The following is a 13866-nucleotide window of genomic DNA, read 5'->3' as shown; positions in this document are numbered from 1 at the left end:
GCGCTCTTATCCTCGCCCGTTCATTCGCCCGTATCCACGAGACCAACCTCAAGAAGCAAGGTATCCTTCCTCTCTGGTTCGTCGACAAGGCCGACTATGCCAAAATCTCTGCGCATGACAAGGTCACCACCAAGGGTCTTGAAGACGTGATGGCTGGAAAGGGTGGGGAGATTGTCAAGATTGTGGTGGAGAAGCCTAGTGGGGAGAAGGTCGAGATTGAGGCGAGGCATACGTTGAGTAAAGATCAGATAGAGTGGTTGAGGGCGGGAAGCGCTTTGAACTGGATTGGTGAGCAGGCTAGGAAGGCCGGTAAGGTCTAAGCGGTATGAAGGTTTGGGAGAGGGGATTGAATAGAGGGGATGTAGAAAAAGCACATAGCTAGACAGCATATAGGTTCGTTTCTTTTTGGAAAGTGTAATTCAGGGTATACCCTTCGCATCGGGTGCATGGTTTGGGTTGTTTTATTTTTGGAATCATCTGATTATTTATGCATCTGCTTATGACTTTGGATTAAGAGGGACTACAAGTAATCGGTCGGTTGGGATTATGTACGTGTACAACAAAGGACTCAGATGGCCTGGCGCCACAGGAGATGAGAAGAAAACAATGGGTATAGATGAGCTGTTTAGAACTGTGTGGAGTGAGGTGGAGATGGGAGACAAGAGATGAACGTAGATCAAGGAGCAGGCCGAGAGGACTAAGAAAGTACGTGCGCGATGCTCGACAATTGAATTCTCCTTTAAAGTCCATTCTGAACGAAAGACTACGTTGAAATGTACCTCAGCATTATGCATCAAACGACCCTCTTCCTACTCATTTTCGTGAAATGTAACTTGGAACTAGCAGCTGATGTCAAACACCAATGCCAAACAGCCGTAGAGCAGGTTGAGGAAAGATAGCAGTGAGGCCTAAGAGAGCACGTCAAGAACGGCAGAAAGTGATGACGCAAACGGTGCCACACACCATTTTCCGTTGATTCCCGCCACGCGAACACCACGTGGCCAACTCCACTATCACCAGAACCAGGAGGCATCCACCACGCAAGCGTCAGTGTCTCACGAACAGTGGGCCGCTTACTTGACGCGTTACTGCCTTCCTTCCTTCCTGCTTACTTCTTTCTTCCTCCAGAATCCCTTTCCGCCACCACAATGCCAGTCCCAGCAGTAACGACGTCAGCAGCAGGATCCCTCACCCTCCTTGAAGATCCCGACAAGGATGTCAGGGTCTACGCCCTCAACCACCTTCTCTCCATCGTTGGCCAGTTCTGGGCAGAAATGTCGGACAAGCTTCCTTATCTGTAAGTCTATCTTTCTTGGATTTGGCTTTTATATAAGAACATGAACTGATATGTACCGCAGGGAATTGTTGGCCGACCCTCTTTCCAAAGAACTTGCCCCGGAGAACCGACCGTTTGCCGCACTCCTCATCTCCAAGATTTACTTTTACATGGGTTTCCAAGATGAAGCTGTAGAGTTTGCATTGAAGGCTGGGGTAGCATTTGAGAAGGAATCTGAAGGAGAGTACAGGGAAACGATCATCGGTTCGTCTTGCCTCGTGTCTATTGGGGAGGCAGAGGCCGGTATGCTGATTCAGTAATGGTTGGATTTGTAGCTGGATGCTTGGATCAGGCGATTGACAAAACGCAAAAAGGAGAGGATATCCCAGCGGATCTGCAGAGCATTGTTGACTCTGTTCTCCGAAGCAGCTCTGGGGAGAATGCAAAGCTCGTACGTCTGGATCTTGTCTCAGCATCCGATTCTTTCTGACAAACTGTAGGCAATGGGTTTGGCGCTCTCCCTTCGGCGGCTCGACCTTATCGAGATGATCTATCTTAGTTCTAGAGGGCCATCTCAAGCATCTTCATCGAAGTCTGAGCGAGTCGTGCATGATGAGAATTTGTTGCGATATGTCCTTGCAGAGGTTGTCTCAGGTACTAGCGGGAATGAGGCTTGGCCGGAAGATTTCCGTGCCAATGTAAGTCTCCTTGGGGATATTAAAAATATATACAAGAATTGACATTTCGCTAGTTGTTCAGCCTCCTTCGCCGATTATTCCATCTCAACCCCAACCCCGATTGGAATTCTATAACTACCGTTTGGGCTCAAAGCTCAGACGTTGAATCAACAGTAGAATCCCTCGTCAAGCTTCTCGAGGTTGACGACAACTTGACGGTGTACCAAATTGCGTTTGACCTCACCGAAGTGGCATCTCAAGCGTTTATCGACGAGGTGCGGGAAAAGTTGGGAGAGACCAAATGGGCTGCGCCTGTCGACGGCTCTGTGAGTTGTGTCCATTTGATTCGCAAAGTCCCGCTAAATATGTTGTAGGAGGACGATGTCCGGGTAGTCTTAAATAACATTCTTCGAGGCGACACCAGCGCCGAACTGTTCCTCAATTTCCTCAGTAGGAACAACAAGACCGACATGTCAATACTTAAAGTCACCAAGGAAACTCTTGAAGATCGATATTCCATCTATCACTCCGCCATCACCTTCACCAACGCTTTTGCCCACTGCGGCACCACATCGGACAAGTTCCTTCGTGAGAACCTCGACTGGCTCGGCCGAGCTTCCAACTGGGCCAAGTTCTCCACAACTGCCGCTTTGGGTCTCATTCACCGTGGAAGCTGGGTCAACGGTAACCGCGTCGTAAAGCCCTACCTTCCCGGAGGTGCTGCTCCCAACAAGTACAGTGAAGGAGGTGCCCTCTTCGCGCTTGGTCTCATCTATGCCGGTCGTGTCGAGTTTGCTGAGGAAGAGCTCAAGAAGGGTTTGGCCGAAGGTAACGACCCTCTCGTCCAACACGGTGCTGCTCTTGGTATGGGCGTTAGCGCATTGGCTTCTGCCGACGATGAAATTTACGACGAGATTCGACCAATCCTCTTCCAAGATGATGCTGTCGCGGGCGAGGCCGCAGGTTATGCCATGGGTCTTGTGATGCTCGGTACAGCGTCAGAGAGAGCTTTGGAGGAGATGTTATCTTACGCGAGGGAAACACAGCATGAGAAGATTATCCGGGGTTTGGCTATGGGTATCGCGTTCTTGATGTACGGTCAGAGGGAGGCAGCGAACCCTGTGATCCAGAGGTTGACGGAGGACAAGGTGAGCTTTTCGGACATTCAACCTTTGCCTAGCACTGACAAGATGCCTAGGATGCCATCCTCCGATATGGCGGTATGTACACCATCGCCCTCGCCTTTGCGGGTACGGGTAACAACAAGGCTGTCAAGAAGCTTCTCCATGTCGCTGTCTCTGATGTCAATGACGATGTTCGACGGGCTGCTGTCACCGCTCTTGGTTTTGTACTCTTCAGAAACCACACTACAGTGCCTAGGGTTGTGCAGCTGTTGGCCGAGAGCTATAACCCCCATGTGAGGTATGGTGCGACGCTTGCTTTGGGTATCTCGTGTGCTGCTACTGGTCTTGAGGTAAATATAGATTAAAATCTTCCTTGGGATGAAAATGGCTAATGTGATTTTGGTAGTCTGCCATTGAGCTCCTTGAACCCATGACCAAAGACCCTGTTGACTATGTCCGTCAAGGTGCTTACATCTCCCTTGCCATGATTCTCATCCAACAATCCGAAGCCGCATGCCCCAAGTCTATCACCATTCGAGAACTTTTTGCCAAGGTCGTCGCCGACAAACACGAAGATCCCATGGCTCGATTCGGTGCTTCTCTCGCCCAGGGTATCATTGATGCCGGTGGTCGCAACCTGACCCTAGCCCTCTCTACACGAGCTGGTACTTTGAACCAGAACGCTGTTGTCGGTATGGCGCTTTTTGTTCAGTTCTGGTACTGGTTCCCTCTCGCCCACGGTTTGGGTCTTGCTTTCACCCCTACAGCAGTGATTGCTATCGATGGCAAGATGAAGGTTCCACAACTGGAGCTTGAATGCCACGCCCGCCCGAGCTTGTATGCTTATCCGGCCACTGAGAAGAAGGTGGAGGAGAAGAAGAAGGACAAGCAGAAGGCTGCCGTGCTTTCTACTACTGCAAGGGCTAAGGCGAGGGAGAGGGTCAAGAAGGCCGAAGCGGGTGAGGTTATGGAGACCGACGACAAGGCTGAAGAGAGTGGGAAGGGCAAGGATGCCGCGCCTACACCAAAAAAATCTAAACCATCTGAGCCATCCTCTTTCAAAATCCCGAACATGTCCCGCGTTACCCCGTCACAATTGGCATACGTCACCTTCCCTACTTCGGGACGATACACGCCCGTCCGACCTCTTGACCACTCTCCTCTTTCTGGCTCTAATATTAACGGTAAACCATCAACGTTAGCGTCAGGAGCGAGTGCGAGTGGCAGTATCGTGGTTCTTCGAGACGAAAAGCCCGAGGAGCCTGCAGAGTATATTGAACTGAGTAAGGAGTTGTGGCCTGGATGGCTGCCGGCAAACCCCGAAGCGGCAGCAGCTATTTTGGCGCAGGCTACCGCAGAAGGGTCTGGTGGGGCGCCGGGTTCGGGTGTTACTGGGCAAGCTCAACAACAACAGCAAGAGCCCGAGGAGGAGGCAGAGGCCCCACCAGCGTTTGAGTACCCGTTTGAGGATGAGTAGAAGTCGTAGAATGTAAAATTGTGTAATGGAGTTCTTTTTGGAGATGGTAGAGATGAGTAGTCATGACCCCAAACTTAAATGCATCTGGATCTATATATGAGCGTCATTCTTGTAGTAACTTTGATGGCGGGGTTGAAATTCAGAGTACGAAATACATTCCAAATCTACATCAATGAGCTATGAATTGCCAAAAAACCTGATATTTCTGAAGAATGAGGTTATAAGCTTCTCTACGTCTCGATCACTTTCCGTGTCCAACTTGCAATAGGAAACCCTATCAAAACTCATCAGTTTGATAACCCTTCCATTAATCACAGAACAGGGTCTACCTTGTTATCCCTCACACAAAACAGCCACATCCATCCATTTTCCCTTCCAATGATTCCTACTCCACCGACCCCACCACCTCCGCTTCCACTACCCCCTCCACCACCCCCATTCCCACCTCCGCCGGTCTTCATCTGCTGCACACCTTCTCTTATACTCTCCATATACCGTCTATCTCCCGGATGGACCCCTTCTTTGTTGAGCAAGCTGCGCCAGGCTTCGTCGTCTGTGATCCACGTCGTGTCGAGGGTAAGTTGGCAAATCAGCAGAGGAGGAAGGTCAATGCCGAGCACTGGTAAAGTAGATTGTGTTTGGGTTGCAAAATCAGATGCTACATGCAAATTAGCCCCGCTTGCCCTGCGCGGTATATCATTATGAGGAGACCGACCTTTATCATAGTAGACGGACTGCAATCGTTATGATGAGAGCTCGCCGGTCAGCAAGGCAAAATCCCACATATCCGAGGTGATGTGGATGTGGAAAGAACGTACCTTCGTACCATGACGATGTTTCCTAACTGGCCTGCCCTTCGTCCCCTTCGCACTTATGGGTTCGGGCGGCAATATCAGCTTGATCTCCACTTCAGCCTGCTTGGGTTCTACCGACAAGGCTGCGGCTTGAGCGGAAGGAATGGAACCTTCAGCCGAGGCGTAGGACGCATCGATCCGTCGCTGATCAGAAATAACTATGCGCAGATGATTGCACAGATCATTTCGAGGAACTAGAAGGCTTGCTCAGGGTAACTACGAGACAAAACATGCAAATGGCCTACCTTCCACTTCCGAGCGTCGCAGGATACTCCTTATCTTAATAGTGGATCGGCTTGCTTTGGGAATGACCAAATATCTATGCTTTGATCAGAACTTGTTCCAAGCTGCCATTTAGAACACTTACAGGATGTTCTGGTCCTGGCACTCCTGTGTGACCTCTTCCAAACTTCTTCCATCGTCATACTGGAAATCCGCTCTGATGCCCGCTCGCCAGAGCTCGCCAATAATTTGAAGTCGGTGTGCAAGGTCGACCTGAGGGAAAGATGCCACGTAGACGTCACATCGCTGCAGCTTTTGTCAATGGCTTCGGGTGAAATCCAACAATTCGATACTCACGGCTGGACTCCAGTAACCGAACGAACGTTCGTCTTCGTTGGGCTTTTCCATTAAGCGTCGAGAAAGAGAAGACTCATATCGAGATACGATGCGAGCAAGTTGACTGAAACAATTGGATCAACGAACAACGACTTCGAGGCATAGTTGGAATGCACCTACTCGACAGCAATGGACATCCCCACACCAAATACTCTCCTTGATTGGGAGTGCATTACAGGCTGTTTGAAATGTTCCAATAAAGAGTCGTATCTAGAAACAATTAACCTTACCGCTTTTTCATAAGCGGATGTAATGCTCACCGTCCTCCGTATGCTACAACATCCTTTTGCTTCCCTTTCCTCACGCACTCAAACATAAACCCTCCGCGGAAGAACTCGCTGTGCTTTGCAAGAGTTGGCCGGAAAAGAATCTTCCTCGCCACTCCGCATGCTCTAGCAGAATTGATAACGTTGGCCATATCATCTAGAGCAGTATCTAGTTTTCTCTTAGCACTAGTTGAAGTGAAGATGCTTTCTAATCTCTTGCGAACTACTTCGAAATCACCTGTTCACAACATAAGTATTTAACACAGTATGAACCATCGAACAACTCACCTGCTATGCAACACTGCTCCAACTCATCCATTAATATCCTCGATAGACCGGTAACATTGCTCAACAGATTCCTCGACTGTGCAGAAGGGTTTGCGCTGTTACTAGCACCAAGGTTTCTGAATTGCTCTAAGACTTTCAATCGAGGTTTATCTGGACGGTCTGGTATTATGTCTAGAATAGCGTCGAGCACTGATACGTGTCAGCGTGTGCTTGAAGAATATAGCAAGGAGCTCACCTGTTTCATGGCTGACATGGAACTCGTACTCCACTGAAGATGTCCCTCGCATACCACGGAATTCCGAAATGACTTTGTCCACCACCTCAAGGCATTCTGCTTCCGCCGCTGCAGAACGGATAGGTGACACAATATCAAAACTGTTATAAAGTGAGACAGGTCTGCTGAAAGAACACGCAATATTATGTACTCACCTGAGTAGTCCTGAGATCACCGGCTGACCACCAAGTTGGTGCTCTGTGTACTTCCTTCCTACGTGGTATCTCTTGATTCTTTCTATCTGCCTCCTTGTGGCACTTCGTCCCATAGCAAGGACATCACTGCTTGGTAACTGCACTACCTGTCCGCTCTTTTCTATCAATCTGACTGGATCCAAATTAGGAAAAGCATCAAGCAGTGTCGTCTCGGGGATGAGCAGAGGCAGATAGGTTTCGACAGCACCATGTCGCTGGAAGAGGTCAACAAGACGCTGTATGACAACGGTCAGCCAGACTTGAAGCTGATCATCAGAATCGTTGTCATAGGTATAGTCAACCAAGCGATGGTTCACATCGACAATATTGTGAGAAGTACGGTCGAAAAGAGTATCAAGGAGGGTGTTGTAATGGGATGATTTAGGGTCAGTAAGTTCTACGTGTTTTGGTCAGCAAGAGAGCGCAGGAGTTCGAAAAGCGTGCAAACCGACCAAAGATAACCGCATCGTAATCCTCCTTCCTTTTTTCAGGCGTAGGTAACAATGGACTCCTCAATAATTCAGTCGCTTTGAACCTCGCCGCTGGATCGTGCGCTAGTAATCTCCGAATAATCTCCCTTTCGTTTGGTTTGTGGTTTGGGCCCCATCCTGGGGGAAAAGAGATACTTGGTTGCCGCACGGCGGTGAGGATGTGGACACGTTCCATAGTCGTCTTGAAGGGGTAGCACATCTCAAAGAAGATGATACCGAGTGAGTACATGTCCGCCTGATACCGTTAGATCAGTCAGGGGTTTGTTGAGGGGCTATATTAACTGACCTTCTCATTGTATGATCGCGAAATCGCAACTTCCGGTGCAATGTACAGGCTAGTACCGATATTGGAAGTCTGATCTATGTTGTCAATTGTGGAGGCGATTGGCCCGGAGGCGGTTTCAATAGCAGTCATCTCAGACGTCTGTCAACTGTATTAGCAAGGGAATGAAGAGCCTTTGAGTTATAGCTTACAGAAAGACCAAAATCGGCGATCTTGACGTTACCATCTCCATCTACATATCGGGATTAGCGGTAATGATCACCATATCTCTCTATTAACTCACCTAATAAGATATTGGAGGGCTTTAAATCTGTCCTCAACAATCAGTAAAGGCACACGCACTCTCCAACGTCACAAACGCACCTCGATGCACGATACCCAACGACGCCATGTGGGCTAGAGCCGACAAAACCTGCCTCAACAACCTCCAAACCTCATCGTCTGTCAAGCCGGCAGTGATTGCTTCTCTTAGAGTTTGCTACACCAAGGTTTAGCTTTTATCTTCATGAGAGTGGGAAAGAGACAGGGATGTACTTTCTCAACAAACTCCATTTGAATATACAAGATCCTCCTGACCATTCCATCCGAAGTGGAGCTCGTCATCACCGATGTTGAAGCCGACGGTTTGCCGGGAATACTCTGACGTTGAGATTGTGCTTGAGGCCTTTGTTGGAAGAGAGAAGACTGGGGTTGAGATCGCCCACGAGGTTCCGAGGGATCGGCCGTTGCAGCACTTGAGTCTGATTCAGTATCCGACTCGGTGTCATCCTCCTCACTCGAATCATCTTCGTCCGAATCGTCATCATCATCTCCATTCGAGTTGGTAAATCGGATTCTTGGGAAAGAGGCGCTTCTCGACTGATCTCTTCTGGACAATGAAAAGTCATCAAAGTTGACTGCGAAGATGTCTTCTTCTGTTGAACAGGTAGCTCCTGTCCCTGCAGTTGAAGCTGTGTGTACAGAATCTTCCAAAGTCGGAGTGAGGTCGGGAGGATTGGCATCTTCTAGCCAGCAGCCGTAGTATCGAACGATGTGCTGGTGATTCACACGAGACAGGTTGTTAACTTCACGATAAACCTTCTGCTCATTATCTTCAGGTCGAAGCTTGACTTTTTCTGTGGCATGTTGTCAGTCTCAGTCTCATCCTAGGAAAGAACCTACTGATGGCGTAGAACCTCCCATCCAGCTTATTCCTCGCTTTTACCACTTCCCCGAACCCACCTTTACCCTACCAAAAGTTTTCTGTCAGCTTGTTTTCACCGGTCATATGCAATCGCAGACGGTGATTACCCACCAGAAACTCCACCTCCTCAAAATCCGCTCTGTACCTAGATAACCTGGGTGTCAATGGCTGGGGGGTATTTGGCAGGAAGTTAAAGAGGCTTCTGTTGACGGGAGATACGCCCAATAAGGCTTGAGGACTCTGTGGAATGCTTTGATGTCGAGCGTGGCCTGGAGCTAGCCTACTAGTCAGTCCGATTCCTGAGGATGGCTGTCATAAGAAGGAGCACGTACCACTACTTATTCGGACTGCCCGACGAGTGACGTCGTCGAATGACCTTAACTTGGCAAGGCTCTCGTCGGCTGTCAACCTCTTCTTCGGATTGGGATGGAGTAGGCCTGTAAGAAGTTCAGTCATTGAGCCCGACAATCTGGGAGCTGAAGCATTAAGTCAGAATATTGCACCACCACGGCATTGTTATATGAAGGGACCCACCGTGCTGAAGTAGGGTAGGGAAACTGTGGTACGTCCGCAGAGTGTCAGGTCCAAAGAGCATCTGAATCAATAACAACCCCACATGCCACATATCTCTTGGCCTAGTATAGGAATGCGGTGAATCACGCTCATCGGGTGATAACCTACTGCCATTAGTGATCGCATCATACGGATAGATAAGACTAGATGGAGGAACATACCACTCTTCGGGAACGGTTTGAATTACATTCTTGATAAACGGGTTTGAGCGATGCAAATCGACGATACGCCGAGCATAACCTGTCCCTGCGAGCTTAATGACCTTTACGCCGTTGGCAGTTGTCGAGATAAGTGTAAAATCCAGGTCCAGCTCTTTTGCATCTCAGATTAGGAGACTTTTAATGGATGGAAGGAGTACACATACGCTTTTGGCAACTGTTTCGTTGATGCAGCTGACTAAGTCCTATGAGGGCCTGTGAGATGTATTCCTGCTGTTGTATCAGCCATTGTATGGAATTGATTTCCGAGGCAACACTCACTTTAGAAAGGTCCTCTCCAAAACCTTCCTTCGGTATCCAGCTTCTCAACTTCATACTATCACTCAATCCTTCAGTTACCAATATCAATCTCTCCCATCCCTTTGGACTCTTCTCTCTCTTGACCGCATAAACCTTCACTACATGCTCCGACATCGTCCCTTGAGCTCTCAAAGCCTCAACAGTACAAGCTTCGATTCGTTTGATGCCGAGGGGGGTTGAATAGTATGGGTTGGCAAAGTCGACAATGTGAACGGTGACGTTGGGTGAAGATGCTCTGACAAAGGAAATTGTGTCGGATCGTTGGCTGAAATTATGTTTGCGATCGGGCTCCGCACTATATGTCGTCCAGAGGGTTTCCCTCTTCCCGCCAAATAATATCCAAGATTTCCAAGTACCCTCCCATCCATCGATTGCAATCGCTTCATCCAACTCTAACTCCCTCTTGTCTAGATCACCAATGTCCAACATGGCAAGAGACTCTTGCCTGCGGCGCTCTTCTTCAAGATATTTGGCATTGTTTGCGGTTTCCTTCTTCTTGATGGTGTTGAGTTGGATCTGGTCATGCAAGTATCGATTGTTCTTGTCCAATTCTTTTTTCTTACGTTCTGCTTCTGTGGCTCGACTGGCTTCCTCTGCCTTTCAAATGGTAAGACCAAGCTGATAGAGGGGTTCAGTATGTCACTTACAGCTCGTTGAGCTTCTTCACGTCTTGCTTTCTCCTCCATAAGATTCACATCCCCAGGGCTAGGCAATGGCGCGTGGTTTTCCGAAATGAAGTCTCGCACTGTATCAATAAGCTAGTGGAAAAGTCAATCTTGTAACTTGAATTCATTATAGAGGAAATAAATCACCTCAAAAATCATGACCTCTCCTACTTTGGACCTCGCCTTGTCCTGTATGATTTTGTGCAGTTGCTGCACATGATTTGCTGTCAAATATTCAGGTTCTCGAAGCAGCAAAGGGGGAACTTGGTGAGGGTATGCCTACCAACATTGTTGGCTAGAATGAGATTCGAATATAGATAAGAGTTGCAATTGCCTTACCTGAACCATCTTTCCTTTTAAGATCACATTAACTCTCTCATCCTCCATCGCACAGATCTTGACCTCCCACCATCCCGCATCGACCTCTGTCCCCCAAGCTGTTTTAGTAGGTGGTATATCATGCCATTCGTCCTACCACACGTAAAACATCAGCATTATCCATTTTAAAACCAGATACCAACGTAAGACGAGATTTTGAAGCTTTGATGTGATCCCAAAGGAAGACGTACCGGGTAGATAGCTCTCAAGCTCTCAAGCTCTTCCTCTTGGAGGGCTTTGTTAGCCTCAGGCATGAAGCATCTGCCGCTAGAAATCTATGTATGGATAGTAATAGGGGGGTGAGCGGCGCTGCTCTTGTCGGATGTAAATGTAATGAGAGACGGGCGCGAGATGAACTCGAAACTTACACTCTGACATGTTGGGTTCTTTTTGTAGGAGGGTACCCCCACTTGAGTAAATGTTATGATGTCATTGGTTTCTCATTAACATTGCATCAATCGATAATACTAATGTCGGTTATCGATCGATGGGGTAAAGGTGTTTAGGTGTGAAACATGTGCTATGCACACCATATCGATGTAACTAGACTATGTTTTTCGTATTGACAAGGACAAGAATCTTAACCACGATTCCGAACATTAGAAATATGGCCTCATCAACGAATTCGAAACCGGTTCGCTTGGTTCTCTTTGACGTCTTTGGTGAGTCTAGTCCAATCATAGAACGACGTAGGAGGCTCATCCATACAAATGATGACTAGATACCCTCTGTACTCCAAGGCTACCCATCCACGAACAGTAAATCTCATTATTTTTGCTGCATACGCTTCTCGCGTCTGACTTATGCGGCAGGTACCACGAAGAAGCTATCAGAGGTGGGCTCTCATCTGCAAGTATAACCCCACAGAGCGTCCGTAATGCATTCAAACCCGGTATATCTTCTTTTGGACTAATTGAGATCGACTAAACTGACTGTCGGTTCAGCCTTTAAAACTGTCGATGCCCAATATCCTTTGTATGGTAAACATTCGACGCCTCCATTGACTCCTGAGGAATGGTGGACAAGAATCATCTATGAGACCCTTAGGGAAGCCGGAGCTTCCAAGCGAGGTGAGTTATGATCCTTTCGCTAATTTCCATGTAGTAGCTATGACTGACTCAGATGATTCTGCTGTCAGAATTGGATGGGAAGATTGATGCGATCGGACCTGCTTTGATGAGTCGTTTTGAGAGTGATCTCGGGTATCGAAACTTTCCAGAGACTATCGCTTGCCGTAAGCTCCCAGCTCGTTGTTTGATTTGAATCCTTGGACTAATACTAGGCTAGTAAAAGAGCTTAAGGAGCTAGAAATCAAGACCTCGGTAGTATCCAATGCTGATCCTCGTATTCGTGAGCATCGAACTCTTAGCCCGGGCCTCTTCTCAAATTCACCTATGATTCGTAGTCAAAACCTTGGATTCACTTCAGATCTTACCCCTTCTTACCTGTTCTCCCACCCTATCATGGGATGTCGAAGCTGCCAAGCCATCTGCTACCATCTACGAGAAAGCATGCGAGATATCTGATGAAAAAGTGGGAGAAGGTATCATCATGGTTGGCGACGAACTCAAAGCGTAAGCCCATATTCCATCAGGTCAATGGCGAATGACTATTGAAGCCTCATGCTGTTCTAGTGATTTCCATGGTGCCACGTCGGCTGGGATCGAGGCTCGTCTTATACGGAGACCAGGAGAATGGAGTGATGGTGCTGTCAGAGATGCTAAAGAGGAATTGGGCGGGGTGAACGTCGTTTCTAGCTTGGAAGACATTGTTAAAGAGGTCAAGCAAAGGAACGTAGGTGGCTGAGGTACAGAGGTGTATACTACGAGTCTGTGGTCTCAAAGGTCAGCATGACAGCTACTCGCAATTGGACCTCCTCGGGATAATCGGCAGCACAAATAGAAATGCATTCAACCAATGAAAGTAGGGCCATCTGACCTCGAGGCTTTCAGCTTGACTGTTTCATGCATGACAGATGCATGCGACACAACTATTTATCGAGAGATAACCAGTTGGCGGCCTATTTCGTTTGATCAAACCAAACAGTGAAATGGCCTCGGCCGCCGACGGCCATTTCACTTGGTTCATTGTCAGAGGTGCAAAGGGCGTTCGTCTCGTCTTTTTGATTCTTCACACATGAACCATTTCCTCCCCCACCCATTCCCCATCTGATACTCTTTACGTATCACGTACAGTATTTATCCCCCTGAAGACCACGTAATGTTTCTATCGCTCATTGGGTGTGCATCAACATTGCTGATGATCAGCGTCGTCATGGCCGGTCGATCATTACCGATATCATCCCGTACTACAACCCCATAATATCGGACATCATAGTTTGGTTTTTGTTTTCGTTTCAAGCTGATGGGCCCATCTCTTCATGTAGCATATACTGTTGCGTTACAACTTGTCCCCAATGAGATCCGGTTTTGAATACGAGCCGAAAAGGCGGAGTTGACTAAGCAATGAAGTATTGCATGATATATCATTTGACACTTGTCTCACTGTTGGTGTAATAATAAGCAGCGCAAGACGAGCTCTGAAGTTCCGAGGATCCAGGTCAGACCGAGCCAAGCGGCCCCATTCCTGTTACGTAATTATATGTCCTCTCTATTCGTTGTGCCGGCCCCGCGACAAGACCCCGTGACCGAAGGTCCCGGAGAGATGCTCGGGGCTATCAAGATTGAAATCTTGAATCGTCGGCCCGAAGTCTATTGATCTGGTGCC

At 48.2% G+C, this 13866-nt stretch overlaps 4 protein-coding genes across 4 annotated transcripts in view; 3 read left to right on the top strand and 1 right to left on the bottom strand.

The window, feature by feature from the left end:
- The window catches only part of CNBM1650 (hypothetical protein), a gene marked incomplete at both ends in the record, with an annotated part of 2522 nt that extends 2202 nt beyond the window's left edge, over nt 1-320 (top strand). The window contains one exon of the mRNA XM_767027.1: nt 1-320. This exon is cut by the window's left edge and continues 54 nt beyond it. Within this exon, the coding sequence (XP_772120.1) occupies nt 1-320 (320 nt within the window).
- Nucleotides 321-1148: 828 nt separating this feature from the next.
- Nucleotides 1149-4554, top strand: CNBM1640 (hypothetical protein; the record flags this gene model as incomplete). Its single annotated transcript, XM_767026.1, has 8 exons — nt 1149-1297; nt 1359-1540; nt 1612-1727; nt 1777-1974; nt 2028-2279; nt 2328-3101; nt 3152-3427; nt 3484-4554. The coding sequence occupies 8 exons, from the start codon at nt 1149-1151 to the stop codon at nt 4552-4554; spliced, it is 3018 nt and encodes a 1005-aa protein (XP_772119.1).
- Nucleotides 4555-4865: 311 nt separating this feature from the next.
- On the bottom strand, nt 4866-11393 carry CNBM1630 (hypothetical protein; the record flags this gene model as incomplete). Its single annotated transcript, XM_767025.1, has 29 exons — nt 4866-5212; nt 5270-5288; nt 5373-5566; nt 5654-5727; nt 5776-5936; nt 5988-6090; nt 6147-6236; nt 6287-6530; nt 6581-6769; nt 6816-6955; nt 7010-7445; nt 7501-7602; nt 7675-7774; nt 7826-7963; nt 8014-8054; nt 8106-8132; nt 8186-8300; nt 8357-8937; nt 8984-9050; nt 9117-9235; nt 9338-9442; nt 9540-9640; nt 9740-9831; nt 9943-9981; nt 10058-10693; nt 10744-10854; nt 10909-11040; nt 11101-11232; nt 11331-11393. 29 exons carry the CDS (start codon nt 11391-11393, stop codon nt 4866-4868), a joined length of 4698 nt encoding a protein of 1565 aa, XP_772118.1.
- A 353-nt stretch (nt 11394-11746) lies between these two features.
- Nucleotides 11747-12945, top strand: CNBM1620 (hypothetical protein; the record flags this gene model as incomplete). The annotated part of the gene is made up of 8 exons (XM_767024.1): nt 11747-11801; nt 11861-11897; nt 11952-12031; nt 12084-12209; nt 12278-12373; nt 12427-12489; nt 12545-12713; nt 12774-12945. The coding sequence occupies 8 exons, from the start codon at nt 11747-11749 to the stop codon at nt 12943-12945; spliced, it is 798 nt and encodes a 265-aa protein (XP_772117.1).
- Between the last annotated feature and the right edge of the window lie 921 nt (nt 12946-13866).

The sequence above is a fragment of the Cryptococcus neoformans genome, chromosome 13 (assembly GCF_000149385.1).
Source record: "Cryptococcus neoformans var. neoformans B-3501A chromosome 13, whole genome shotgun sequence".
Classification (NCBI taxonomy): Eukaryota; Fungi; Basidiomycota; class Tremellomycetes; order Tremellales; family Cryptococcaceae; genus Cryptococcus; species Cryptococcus deneoformans.
This window is presented reverse-complemented; position numbering and strand designations above follow the sequence as displayed.